This window comes from Danio rerio, chromosome 17, assembly GCF_049306965.1.
Source record: "Danio rerio strain Tuebingen ecotype United States chromosome 17, GRCz12tu, whole genome shotgun sequence".
Lineage (NCBI taxonomy): Eukaryota > Metazoa > Chordata > Actinopteri > Cypriniformes > Danionidae > Danio > Danio rerio.
Window position 1 is genome coordinate 31,214,135 of NC_133192.1, and position 15,439 is coordinate 31,229,573.

Genomic DNA, 15,439 nt, shown 5'->3' on the forward strand with positions numbered 1-15,439 from the left:
ACATCTGTTTTGATTTTTGTTATGTTTATGATTATCATGTATTTAAGTTCTTCAGTTTGCTTTCTTCCTATGTTCTGTGTTGTTTGAATATTTTGTCTGGATTATTTTTAGTAGATTAAAAAATTTTTCCTGTCTTTTTCATAATCATTAAACATTTACATTTAGATTTAGTTATTTAGCAGACGCTTTTGTCCAAAGTGACTTACAATTGAGGAGGCATTCAGCGATTCACACAATAAGTGTTAATTATAGAAAAGAACTGCTAATGCTCTTAGAATTAGGTGCTAGAGTAAGGGAGGGAGGTGGTTTTTGTTTGTTTTTTAGAGGGAGAAAAGAATGTTTTTACAGGTGGTTTGTCAACCCCACTCACCTGTGTGAAGCACACTTTAAACTACAACAATGTTTTATTTGTTGATATTTTGAAAAATACATTTTTCTGTACAAATGTAACATTTATTTATTCCTATCACAATTTCTTCAAGTTAAACAGAACGTTTCAGGAACATTTCAAATGTGATCTGCAATTATTTTCAAATTTTCTGCATCACTGAAATTAAAAGGCCCTACAAAAACATAAGACTGCCAAACACTGGACTAGTTGATCACTAAGGTTAACTTGCAAATTTGTGATTATTTCTTGGTAAAGAGACTTCTAAGACAGGGTTTCCTTTGTTTATCCTTCAATAAAATAAATGACAGACACTGAACATAAAAGACCTTTCAAAAAACATCACAACCCGGCAAAATCGTTCAGACTTTCTATTGCAGCCATTTTCACCTAGCAATATTTTGATAAAATATACCCAGCAGGTCGAACCTCAGCTCAGTTGGCGTTTCTTTGTGGAGTTTGCATGTTCTTCCTGCGTTCGCGTGGGTTTCCTCCGGGTGCTCCGATTTCACCCATAGTCCAAAAACATGCGGTACAGGTGAATTGGGTAGGCTAAATTGTCTGTGGTGTATGAGTGTGTGTGTGAATGTGTGTGTGGATGTTTCCCAGAGATGGGTTGCGGCTGGAAGGGCATCCGCTGCGTAAAAACTTGCTGGATAAGTTGGCGGTTTATTCTGCTGTGGCAATCCCGGATTAATAAAGGGACTAAGCCGACAAGAAAATGAATGAATACCCAGCAGGTACAGAATGTCAACATGACATCAGATTGAGAATGTCGTGGGATGTTGCATTTTGTTTGAAAATAAAAATCAGTTTAACATCAATGTCCAATGTTCAACAGACATTGCATGTTACTTTCCATCGCAACCTAAAAACAACCAAATACTGTATCAATCTCTAATAATGTTACTGCTTGACTTTGTGTGGATGTTACCATTATAACGTCCATCTGATTTTGGTTGCCATATCTATCTAATGAATAAATGTCAGTACAAAAAATATCAAGGACATTTTACGCCATAATTGGACGTTAAAATAACATTGTCCTGGCAACCTAAATCTAACCTAACATTAACTTATGACGTTGTGTGTCTGCTGAGACGAGTCAGGGTTATTTATGTTCTGCTTTATATTAGCCATTCATCTTATACAACAAAAAACTTGAATATGTTTACTTTTGTAATGTATTTTATCATCATACAGTATCAAAGGACAGTTCTGTACCTGGCAGAAAAAAAAGCTGGTGTGAAAACAGTTAGTTGGACAGCATCAGTAATAGTCCTTTGCAAGTAGACCACCATCAAGAGTTAAGGCTGAAAATAGGCTAATTTTGTCCCTGGAATACAGTGGCCGGCCTGCAGTTTAAATTCCTAATGGGCACAGAGAATATACCTTATATAGTCCAAGTCAAGGCTGTCACACGCAGGGAACATATTACCTCTGAATATGTGGGAAGGATCTCATTATCATAATAATGTTTTCTGTCCCAGAAGTCAACCTGCTATTCATAATCTGAACGATTGCAATTTAAAGCCATAATAATCACTACTATTGTAAGGTAATACTCTCCACAGACAGAGCACTCTGTTTCCTGATGATGGCCAAGTTTATCCTCTGCTCTTTCCCCTTTCATTTCTGACACAGAGATACAGGGAGCCATTCCCAAAGCTGAACAATGCCAGAGAGCCCGTCCTGATGGAGCTGACTGCTACTTTGTCTTTGCGAAAGGCCTCAGAAAGCTGAGAATGAAACATGACCCTGCTATGCCACAGTTTTTTATGCTCTTCATATTTGCACTGCTGCACTGGATGCGTATCATTCTTTGAAAACAAAGCAGAGGCAAAAGCAGCTGAATTTTTTTCTGTCAGGAATGAAGCAGGAGCAACAGGGCCTGGTGTGTGTGCGTGTGTGCTGATATGTATTCAGAGCGGGGTGTGTGAAGGGCCGACCTGTTCTCTTCCCCCTTCCTGCCCTCACAGCTGCAGGAAAGCAGATGTTTACCACTGTAATTAACGCCTTCTATTCATGCATCTTGTCCAAAGTGGAAATCTGTTGTGACATGGGTTCAGCGAGAACCTGCTGCGGGTTCTTCCGACACAATATTAATATCAATATTTTCCAGCAGCTAATTAGCTCAGATGTGAATGGAGCGTGATTTAAGGTTGCCAGAGCAACACTACACGATACCTGACCGAGCTTGTTACATTGTATTGTTTTGTCTGCTGTACTTAAACTCTATTCAACACCACTGGCACCTCCGCAGCATGTATTTTAATACAATATTTGATATAATAATGTATTCTTTCTTATTAATGACAAGTTGATTCACAGTTGAAGTCAGAATTATTAGCCCTCCTGAATTATTAGCCTCCTAAAAATGAAGATTTTTTCAACACATTTCTAAGCATATTCATTTTAATAACTCATTTCTTATAGCTGATTTATTTTATCTTTGCCATGATGAATGTAAATAATATTTGACTAGATTATTTACTAGTTTTATTTTACTAGATTAACTATTTTACTAGACTAGGCTTAATTAGGTTAAGTTCATTAGACAAGTTAGAGTTATTAGGCAAATCATTGATTAACAGTTCTGTAGACCATCGAAAAATAATGCTTAAGGGGGCTAATAATACTGACCTTAAAAAAGTTTAAACAATAAACTAAAACTGCTTTTAATACAGCTTAAGTAAAGCAAATATGAATTTATCCACATGAAAAAAGAAACAATTCACAGGAGGACTAATAATTTTGACTTCAATTGTATAAATAATTAGAATTACATTATTTATCATTTTAAGGACAAGAAATTAAAATAGGGGCGAAGCAGTGGCGCAGTAGGTAGTGCTGTCGCCTCACAGCAAGAAGGTGGATAAGTTGGTGGTTCATTCCGCTGTGGCGACCCCGGATTAATAAAGGGACTGAGATGACAAGATAATGAATGAATGAGTGAGAAATTAAAATAGACCCTGTTTCCATCATGACATATTTTGAAAAAAAAAATACATGTCTGTCTCGTACTGATTGATTTAACAAAATGCTTAAAATTTGTAATTAATTAATTAAAAAGCTTGTTTCCTGAGTGCAGTTACTTTATTTCCACAGTTCACAGCCACTTTCATTCTTTTATTGTTGTTTAACTTTACATTTTTTACTTGCCTATTTTTTGTTTGTATTTCATTTGTACAAAAATGTTATGGTCTTATTGAGCAGGATAATTCATTCAATCATTATTCTTTGGCTTGTTCCCTTTATTCATCCAGGGTCGACACAGCAGAATGAACAACCAAATATTTTAGCACAGTTTAACACAGCGGATGCCCTTCCAGATGCAACCCAGTACTGGGAAACAACCATACACTCTCAAATTTACACTCATACACTACAGCCAAGTTTAGTTTATTTAATTCACCTATAGCCCATGTGTTTGGATTGTGGGGGAAACCAGAGCACGTGAAAGAAAACCACACCAACACGAGGAGAACATGCAAACTCCAACCGCTTGTTAAGTGTGACGTCACGCGAAGCGGCTTCCGGGTCCAAGCGCTCTATTCAACTAAATGGGCAGACTCATGAAATGGTAATAATAAATGTTTACAAAGCGATTTAATGCTTTCAAAAATCATGATCGCAGTATATATGTCCATGCCTAATATCCGATGGCTAGAAAGTGATTAATTTTTTTATTAATTGTTACATTTTTGGCATTTGTTATGCAGCAAGCCCAGAGATTGTTGTGTACACTATGATTTTATGTAAAATTAACTTTAATGTGTGATAGGAATAAAACGTGATCATAAACGAATGATTTCTCCACTCAAATGAATGGCGGCTTGGACCCGGAAATAGTATTACATACGTCACAAACACGTCACCACTTAACAAGCGGACACAGAAATTCCAACTGGCGCAGCCGGGACTCAAACCAGTGACTTTCTTGCTGTGAGGTGACGGTGCTAACCACTGCGCAACCATGCTGCTTGAGCAGGATCAATCCAAATAACATGGATTTAAAAACATTTAGCATACTTAAATAAATCAATCATTCATTCATTTCCCTTCGGCTTAGTTCCAGATTTTTCAGTGGTCGCCACAGTGGCATGAACCACATCAATCAATCAATCAATCAATCAATCAATCAATCAATAAATCAATCAATCAATCAATCAATATATATATATATATATATATATATATATATATATATATATATATATATATATATATATTTGTACAATGCTATATATAAATCAGAAGCTGAATTTTGATAAATTTAAATTAAAAATAATAAATATATAACATGTTTCACCTCTAAAACAACTTAAACAATATTAAACACCATGCAAAGCAGCTTCCACGCCCAATCGCTCTATCAAACTGTATGGAGTAACTCAACAACAGGTAATAATAAACATTCACAAAGCGATGCAATACTGTCAAAAATCACAATTGCAATATATACTTTATATCTATGCCAGAAAGTAATTTATTTTTTTTATAAATTGTTAAAATATTAGTCTTTGTGATGCAGTAAGTCCAGATACTGTTGTGTACACCTTGACTTTATGTGAAATGAACTTTAATGTGTAATATGATTAATAGTAGTCATGAACAAATATTTTCTCAATTCAAATGAGCAGCGGCTTGAACCCAGAAATAATATTCCAAACATAGTTAAGTCCTAGTTAGATGTCACATTATGAAGAAACATGCTGTTTGATGTCATCTTAAAAAGCACATGTGACTCATACAGTACAAAAAAACACACAGAACAAATAAGAGAGTAGAGAAATGCTGCTCACCTGTAGAGCCAAGTGTGCCCAGTGGCCTATGCTAATGTGACCTGCAGTCTTCATGCTTATGCTCTGAATCCCGTAGTGAATCTGAATATCTTTCTCAGAGACTGTCACCAGCAGCACCAGTCTCTCTACGGTGCTCTTTTCTATTAAAGTCCTGCATGTTACAAAAACAAACATTAATGATTTCACGTGAGCAATCTTCCTAAGACAAACAACATAAAAAAAGTTTAAAGTTTTGTTTCATGTAAGCACAGAGTATCGTATAATTATATACGGAGCAGTGAAAGGCATTAGTAAACAATCAATACACCTCTAAAAGATCAGCTATGAAATTCCAACAAGCCTCTTTTACTGGGAAATTCCTCACCATCTAAAATGAACATCAATCTGACATTTATGCATGTTGTATCAATATTTTCCATTTGCCTTTTCTTGTTACTCGAAAACCCCCTCATACGCTGTCATATGAAACACTATTACAGACGTTTTACAGGAAACGGCAACATTTACGAACAGAGGCCACCGCATCCAATAAATCATAACGCATTTGTACTCAGGTTGCGGTTGGCCCCGGAGTCAGAAACATCTCACCTACAGCCAAGCTTTGCTGCCTGCTCCACTTGCAATTAGGCCAGGCTTCTCCAGGGAAGGCAACACTTTAGTATTCAATATGTCTAGTAAGGCAAGTGTTCCAAAAAACTACGTCTGAGCGGTGTATATTTTTATGTCATATTACCAAGGGGATCTTAGGCAGATATTAAACACAGGCCAATTAATTCACTAAGAACAGAATAAACACGCAAGCCTGTTGACTTGCGCAGCTTCAAGGAGAGACTGCGACGGATGAACCGCCTTGACCGCACGGACTCACTTATTTATTTTTCAACACACACTGCACACTAGTGGCTTTCTCTCTTTTCATGCTCTGCGCTTGATATAAAATGCTGAAACAGTTGTTCTTCTTCTACAGCCTCTCTGACTCCATCCTTTCATCCCATCACCCACTTTCAACTATATCATTTTCTGTGCTGTAGAAAAACAAAGTGGCCTTTGAGTTGATGCTTTTTTGCCAGAGCTCAGGAAACACTGTGGCAATTTCATTTCATTGATCTAAAACTGGCCACAGCTGGTCTTGCCCGAGCAGAGTGAACAGGGCTCAGAGCTTTTTCAACTTGGCAGGACTCCTCACAGAATGTGTTCCATGTACCAACATGCTTTCAAAGTGGAGATACAACAGAGGAAATGTCTGAAAATGAGGTGAGGACAACCAACGGCTGAGTGGGGATCAACTACAGAGGAAAATCTATTTTGAATAAAACTAGTTTTGACAAGGCGAGCGGCTGAGCTAATCCATATCGGGTTTAGATAATACAACTTTTGTTGCTCTAACAAGTCATTCTTTTCCTGGAACTGAGCAGGTATTGAAACTGATCCCGTTGATTAAGTAAAATATTCACTCTCTAAGTGACAGAAACACTTGCACTACCTCTCTGATCTTCTTAAGGGAAAATTCTGGACGTGTGTCTACTTACATTACAGTGTCTTGCTCGAGTTTCAGCCACACCGTTAAAGTAAATGAGCTCGCTGGGCTGTAGCCTAGAGTCGAGGGGGAAGCTGGACAACCTTTTGAAGTGGGAAAGACGAAGCTGCTGGAATTGGCCTCTGCGCCTGGCCGAAGGTCCCGTGCATCGCCCTTCCAGCACGTGGCCACGTTTACGGTGAGAACATCAATGTATTCGGGTGTAGAAGACCTGCGAGGACACTCTTGGATGCAGAACTTCTGGATGCAAGTGAGGAGATCTTCCTGAACCTGGCCAGCTTGACAGAAAGTACTCCTTTCGGGAATCCCGCACGTGGCTCTCGCTGGTGTGGTGCTGACAGATTTATGTGCCCCTATGTTCTCGAGCCTGGGGAAGTTGCCCTGAGGGGCAACCAGGCTGAGGGAGGCATAAAAGCCCAAGGTGTACAGTAATAACATAGCACCTTTGTGCCCAAGGAGCCAATTCGTTGTTGGTGGCGAGGTTGCCTCCTGATGTAGTGATCTTAAATAAGTAATGATGGTCATGCCGGTGGTGACATTTTTACAGTCCAGTGCCTTGGGTAAGGCAGCGCAGCTTAATGGCACAATGTCAAAGAGGAGGCCAAAGCCTTCACATGATAGCTAGGATTTGGGCTCCGTCAAAGTCCTGTAGAAAACCAAAGGAGAAAAGGAAGAGCAAAATCATTTGTGAAAACCTATTTAAGAAAAATATTATACCCTGACATCTTCCCTGAGGCTCTAAGAATTCCAGTTGATGCAAGAAAAGCTTAACAATTACTTTTGCCGGTGCATCTGATTTGAACTGAGCGTGGCTTTGTGTCAATCTACCCTGAATTCAAGTGGCATTGCAAAGAGGAGAATTATAATACCCATTCTAAAACGGTGTATAGTGAAGACACAAAATACATGCACAAGAAAAAGATTAAAAAAAACAAATCAGATAGGCTCATAGTTCTTTTTTAAACAGGAATAAATCCAGAGTAGCATTCTACAAGATTGATGACTGAGTGCAAGCTCGGTTGTCTTTTACCTCGTTCATGTTACAACAGCAGCAGGCGATTTGCCAACATACATTCAACAGGTTGCTAGAGCCAATCTTATTGACTATCAGAATGAAAAAAAGGAGCAAGATCAAGAAAACCCGTGGGAAATTCTACTTCTTTCAATCACGTGCATATTATACAAAGACTTTCTGAATTACGAGGGTCAACAGTTCAACATTTTTAACATTTCTCTCTATTTCCTTGTGCTACATGCATTGTATTATGGTACCACTATCCACCTTGTTTTTATGCTACCTTTGCCTGCTATCAAAAGTGTTCTAATTTACAATGTAAATTCACTAGATTAAAAACTGCAATTTTGAAAAACTTTGTTGTGGGACAGAATAAATAGTACATTTTTTCGCAATCATACTCCACAAACGATTACTTTTATTATGAAAAAGGGGCAAATCTGTGGTTATACAAACAGTAATACAACAATATAAGAACCAAACATTTAACACAACCGTGGTTAATTCTCAGAAGGGTTAACATTAATATTCTGTTTTAGATAATCAAGGATTCTAGAAATTTCAGTCAACTATTTTAAAAACTAGTTGTTTTACTGTTTTTGAATGCATAAAACATAAAATAGCATGCATTTCTTTAACAACAAGACAATGTGATCACTGATGTAGCAGGTAAACACTTCACAGGCCATTCATGTCAATAAAATAGAGATAGTTCACCCTCCCAAATAAATCATTTACACACTTTTCACTTATTCTTATGTGGTTCCAAACCTTTATCAGTATCTTTCTTCTATTGAACACACACACACACAAAATATATTTTGAAGAAAGCAGAAAACCTGTAAACATTGACATCAATTGTATGAAAAACAAATAGACTACTATAGTAATCAGTAGTTAAAGTTTCCAGCTTTCTTCAAAAATATGTCTGGGTTCAACAGAAGAAAGAAACTCAAACAAATTTGAAACAAGTGGAGGATGAGTAAACAATGACAGACTTTTTCAGCTTTGGGTGAACTACCCCTTTAACAAGGCAGCATCAAAAGCAGAATCGTCCATTTGTAACCTAAATATGCAAGACTTCCGGTGTCATTTGCTTTCATTACATTTACCTGCTTTATTTTTTCAGACTTATGATTATAATTCAAACATATAAAGAACTATAACTATAAGATAGACTACCTATCAATTATCTTAAAACCCCCTAAACAACATTTTTGTTTAATTGCAATACAGTTTGATAAACGTAATGTACTTCAGAAATGGCTGCTTGTCGTTGTTAGACACTTAAAGCATGAAATTAATAATGTTACTCCCCAGGAGTGACTAACGACGACTATTTAGCATACTATTCCAAACTTTTGTAGAGAAATAGTAAAACACATTTACTTACATGCATTTAAGCCTCAACGTTTTACTTGGAGTTGTCTAATTAGTCTGAACCCCCATATTACGCACCCTGCATTTCCATGAACAAAAGCTTTGCCTTTTAGTGTTTGAACGTCTTCATCAACTGAGAGAAATATGTAGCATAAGATAATTTCATATAAGCAATCATGAATGAAAAATATACCAACTACTCCATTCATAACACTATCAACTATATTCTTACCTCGAAGCATGTTGCATTTAAGGAGCGCGTGGCCACTCTGAGCAAAGCAGATTATGAGAGTTTGCCATCTGCTCCTATCCAGAACTTCAACGTTCGATCACTCTAAAAACAATCGACCGAAAGGCTGATAAACAACACGCGTGATCATATCCGCCACGAATAAAGGCAAAACACCTGTTGGCATCACTGCTCGCTCGCTGGAGGAAGATGTCAGTGTTACATTACGTCTCGATTCAACAAGTGGATCTCTTGGCTCAGGAACGCCACTCGACGTCGCTAAGCAACCCGGCACAGAGTTGCACATTCAGGTGCTGGACTCCGGGAGGGGAAAGCAGGACAAAGGATTAAAGAGAGGGGGCTCAATGGATGCACTATGTGGGGATGTCGGAGTATTATTATGGTCCATGACGCAATGGCTCACACTGATCACTGGGATGGCATTACATTAGCCAAATGTCGCATCTTACTTTGTGCGTCTTAAACTCACTTGATATGTCCCTGAATAGAACATAGACCTTGTAAAAATGACTCTCAGAAACTCCATTTAATTAATTGCATATTTGTGAGCCAGGACCACAGAAACAAGTCATAAGTTCAAATTTTTGGAAATTGACAGCTTCTGGAAGCTTCTTTGGTGTATGCTTAGTTAGGGAAGGACAATATTTTTCTGAGATAAAACTATTTGACTATCTGGAATCCAAGGGTTAAAAAAACTGAAAATTGTCTTTTAATTTGTCCAAATTAAGTCCTTAGCAATGCACATATTCTAAATTAAGTTTTTAGATATTTACAGTACAAAATGAATAAAATCTCTTTATGGAGCATCAAAACAAATATATGCTAACACTATTTTGATGGTCCATTTGAGTATTAGTAGACTGTTTGCTTAATATCTGTTGATACTGCTCCTTCAAGACACATGTAACTGACTATAAGAAACTTTGCAAGCACGTCAACTTACACTAACCCCAATCCTAAACTTAACCTAACAGTTTACTTATAATATAATGAGAATTAGTTGGCATGCAGATGCAATGTACCTTAAATTCAACAAACAGACCATCAAAATAAAGTGTGAACAAATATTTGAATGATTTTTGGCATGAAATAAAAATGTATAATTTAGACCCATATCATTTACTTTTGGCTATATACAGTATTTCTTTTTTAAAAGAATCATACATTTTATTTACGCCCATTTTAAATCAATAGAGTAAAAATATAAGGCTTATAGCGTTTAGACAAAAAAAAAAACATAATTACAGTAAGTATACACTTATGTTTGGCTTTTTGAGCTATAAGGAATAAATTTGTGGCATCTGTGGGACAAAGTCTGAGGGACATTTTTTTACACTTCACTGATTACCTGTAAAAAATGCATGCATATTTAGAGGCCTACAGTGCATTTGTTTTGACCTTTGGAAAAGTCTTCATAGTGAACTAGAAGGCATTTGGAAGGGTTTTCAGTGGTTTTATTGGGGTGGAGTAAATGAATGTTTGAATGAACCTTTCTTGTGCGGATACAATTTATATATGTTATTCACATTATGTTGCATTTACACTATTTGCCTGCAATTTCTCTATATTTTGTTATAATATACAAAACATTAAAAATACTTATACATTTAAACCTAAATTTTTTTTTTTTTTCACAATAACTGTACCAATAATATAAGAACATTTTGTGAGACAAAAAGGTTCCACACTCTTAGAAAGAAAGATACAGGAGCTGTCACAGTGGCAGTACATATTTGTATCTGAAGGGTCCACAATGGTACCTTAAAGGTACTTTTTAGGTACATTTGGTATTAAGATGCATTTTTGAAGTACCATGGTGCTCTTTGGGTAAAAATATGTATATTTTAAAAAGGTACTGCCCCAGTGACAGCTCCTGTACCTTTATTTATGAGAGTGCAGGTTCTTTATGGAATTATTGATGCCAACAAAGAACCTTTATTTTAAGAGACTAAACCAAACTAATTTAGAATTTCATTTTTAAAATCCATCCTATCAGCATTGTAGTTCAAGTCAGGATCACTAAAAGATATGCACCTGCTGCCATCCCAAAGGGTCTGATATGGCTGCATGTCCAAGAGCTCTGTTTGTGTATCAAAACTGCCAAAAGCGCCCTATAGTGTCTGTTAATGCAGCAGGTGCTGAGCAACATTCAATGTAAATACTGTATCCTGATGAGAAGACCATCAACATCATCAGCAGCAGCAACACCAGAATTTAAAGATAATCTCACTATAAAATAAATATATCAAGATCAATACATCATGACATCATATATTTTTATAATATTTAAACTAAGTAACCATGTTTCTATTTTGATTGATAAAATAATACAAGCTGTTTAAGTCAGTTTAATTTAAGTTAAAATGAAAAGGGTTAATTTGATTCAACTTAAAATTAAGACAACCAGGATTTTTTACAGCCATTTTATTTTTTAATACAATTTTTTTAACACAAATTAATTTGTTCAACTCAATGATGTGCACTCATAAAGCAAACTGAGTCCATTTGATTTCATGATAACTTTAAGTTAGACAAACCCTAGGTTTTCACTCAATTTCTCTGACGGAGCTCTTGGACATCAAGCAGTTAAGGCTGTGAAATAGGGTTGCCAGATAAATTGACATTTTACTGCACTGTTTAGGCCAGTCTTAGACTGAAAGTTACTTTAGATATTTTTTTTCTAAATAATTTATAAAAAGCTGCTTAAATACGCTAATGTAAATAATCCCTGGTGTATAATCCTGGTTTTAACTCGGCCCTGTTTGTAAAACTGGCCCTTTAAGACAGCAAAATCAGTTTCAGTAATATTCATTATTTATTATTTGATCCTATGTATTATCTTTGGGAAATATTTAAACAGTTGCAATTACTTTTGTAAGCAAAGACAGCCCTAGTTCTTTTTAATTAAGTGTTTCTAATGACCTTAAGCAGCTTAGCCCACTTGCCTAATAATCAATAAACTCCATCAGCTGCGTCCAGCAGTAGAAAGACCTTCTTTAAACACGTCTGTGTCTGAAGAACTGCAGCCTATTTCTGCTGCTATTAGGACACATGCTGGACTTGTTTACTCGAGGGCCGAGTGCAGTATCAGACAATCTTAATGGGGTTATAAATACTTTTTATGATAAACGTTTTAAATATTAGTTTAAAGACTCTACAACTCACTCTCATGCTGTTCCATACCTGAATGCTCTTATTTTGCTGAACACAAAAGAAATTTGGCAGAATGTTGATAACTAAACACTTCAGTTTACACTTGACAGGATTTCTATTGTATTATTATTTTTTTTTTTCAAAAAACTGGAAGTCAATGGGAACACAAACAGTTTAGTTTTCGACATCCTTCAAAATATTTTTGTTCCACAGAACCCACTAGATAAAGTACTATACTATTTATAATCAATACTCAAGTGTTTTTGAACCATACAATAATAAAGTACTTAAAGTAATCTGTTGTGGTGATGCTATTTGCTATAGTCAACAACAAAACAAATGACTCAATAATGTAGTTTTCAACAACTAGGGTGTATTATATGGAACTTTATCATAGTAAAAACCAAAGTATTCAACAAATGTATTACAGTTTATTTGTTCACTAGTTAATACTACAGTACGACAATGTGTTGTTGAACCTATAATATACAATCACTGGCCATTTTAGGTACACTTTAGGTACACCTGTCCAACTGCTCGTTAACACAGATCTCTAATCAGCCAATCACATGGCAGCAACTCAATGCATTTAGGCATGTAAGCATGTAGACATGGTCAGGACGATCTGCTGCAGAACAAACATCAGAATGGGGAAGAAAGGAGAATTTAAACGTGGCAAGTTGGTTGTTGGTTCCTAATGGGATAGTCTGAGTATTTTAAAAACTCCCGATTAACTGGAATTTTCATGCACAACCATATCTCGGGTTTACAGAGAATGGTCCAAAAAGAGAAAACATCCAGTCATCAGCAGTTCCGTGGGTGCAAATGCTTTTTTGATGCCAGAGGTCAGAGGAGAATAGCCAGACTGGTTTGAGCTAATAGAAAAGCAACAGTAACTCAAATAACTACTCCTTACAACTGAGGTATGCAAAAGAGCATCTCTGAACGTCCAACTCGTCCAACCTAGAGGCTGATGGGCTACAGCAGCAGAAGACCACTCAAGGTGCCATTCCTGTCAGCCAAGAGCAGGAAACTGTGGCTACAATTAGCACAGGTTCACCAAAATTGGACAACAGATGATTGGAAAAACGTTGCCTGGTCTGATGAATCTATATTTCTGCTGCAACATTTGGACAGTAGGGTCAGAATTTGGTGTCAACAGCATGAAAGCATGGATCCATCCTGCCTTGTATCAGCAGTTTAACCTGGTGGTTTTGGTGTAATGTTGTGGGGGATATTTTCTTGGCACACTTTGGGCCCATTAGTACCAACTGATCATCGTGTCAAAGCCACCTGAGTATTGTGTCCATCTCTTTATGACCACAGTGTACCCATCTTTTAATGGCTAATTCCAGCCATGTAATAAAGCATGAATCATCTTAGACTGGTTTCTTGAACAAGACAATGACTTTACTGTACTGTACTCAAATAGCCTCCACAGTCACCAGACCTCAATCCAACAGAGCACCTTTAGGATGTGGTAAAACGGGAGATTTGCACAAACCAAAATCTATGAGGAATATTTCCAGCACCTTGTTGAACCTATGCCACAAAGGATTAAGGCAGTTCTGATGGCAAAAGGGGGTACAACCCGGTACTAGCAAGGAGTACCTAATAAAGTACAGTTTAATACACTTTTCCATAGAATGGTTGAAAAACATCATAGTGTTTCCTATAAATCACTATTTTTTTTTTCATGTGGTAAGAAGTGAATAAATAATGACAGCATTTTCATTATTTGGGTTGACCAACCCATTCATTGTGAAACTTAAAGGGACAGTTCACCAAAAAAGATTTTCTCTCCATTTATTCAACCTCAAGGGGTTACAAACCTTTTTGATTTTCTTTTTATTTCAGCTAAACCTAAAAGATGACATTTTGAAAAAAAAAAGCTGGAAACTGGTAACCCTTAACTTTTACAGTAGGAAAAAAACAAATACTATGGAAGTCGATGGTTACAGGTTTTCATCTTTCTTCAGAATATCTTCTGTTGTGTTTTACAGAAGAAAAACTAAAGCAGGTTTGTGACAAGGGTGAATACGTGATCACAGAATTTTCAGTTTTCAGGTGAACTATGCCTTTTTAAGGATAAAAAATCCCCAGAAAGACATACATCCCAGTATGCTGTATGCATATTTTGCATGTTTTACTTATTCTCATGAGATAAAAATTTAAGATCAAGGCCAGTGAGTATATTTCACAACACTGGCTACAATTTCATCATGTTTTTTTCTCTTCCATTAGACTGAAGTAGACATCAGGTTTGGATTTTAATCATATCGATTTTGTTCTTAAGCCTCTCGTCTTGCAGCATGTGCTGCACACAAATGCTGAGAATGTTGAAATGAAGAGCAGTATTAGAATTAGCCTTAGCATTATCTTAGCTTTTGTTCACAGAGATAGCATGCAAATGAGGCTAACACAGCTATCCTCTGCATTCCAGGTACTCAGGAGACGAACCCTGGCAGTTTAACCCAGCTGCGCGCCTGGACTCTTCTGCTAATTAATGAAGCTCACAACCACAAACACAACACGTTAGACTGCTTCCATTCAATTTTCCCATTCTTTTCCCTACTTAAATATGTAATACAGCATTAAAAAAAATCCATGTTGGTATGTATAATTTTACCGTTTCCCATGCTAAATTAGCATACGCCAACATTCAAATCAGCCCTGTCCTCCTTGACTTTACTGAAGGGAATTCACAGGCAGAAATGCACCTTTTGACTGTTAAACTGGCATATGGTTTGTTTTACAATAAAATATGGCACGTGATAATGCCGTAAATTGTAATAAAGGCTGAAAGTCATATCTTGAGCTTTATGCTGCTGATGTGCAGTTCTGTGGTATTTTCCCCCAGGGTTCCATAGTGAAATCTCTGTCCTGCTGAGATACATACGATTATATTAGC

At 36.7% G+C, this 15,439-nt stretch overlaps 1 protein-coding gene across 2 annotated transcripts in view; it reads right to left on the minus strand.

Annotated features, from left to right (window-relative positions):
* Window positions 1–9,695, minus strand: part of ush2a (Usher syndrome 2A (autosomal recessive, mild)) — a 394,144-nt gene extending 384,449 nt beyond the window's left edge. The window contains exons 1-3 of one of the 2 annotated variants that reach the window (XM_009293147.5): window positions 9,358–9,695; window positions 6,723–7,376; window positions 5,194–5,344 (exon numbers count right to left, since the gene is read on the minus strand). In XM_009293147.5, coding sequence (XP_009291422.2) covers window positions 5,194–5,344; window positions 6,723–7,255 — 684 coding nt within the window. In that variant the 5' untranslated portion in view covers window positions 7,256–7,376; window positions 9,358–9,695. Of the gene's footprint in view, window positions 1–5,193; window positions 5,345–6,722; window positions 7,377–9,138 lie in introns of both variants that reach the window. The other variant, XM_073928624.1, reaches the window with a different exon arrangement.
* Between the last annotated feature and the right edge of the window lie 5,744 nt (window positions 9,696–15,439).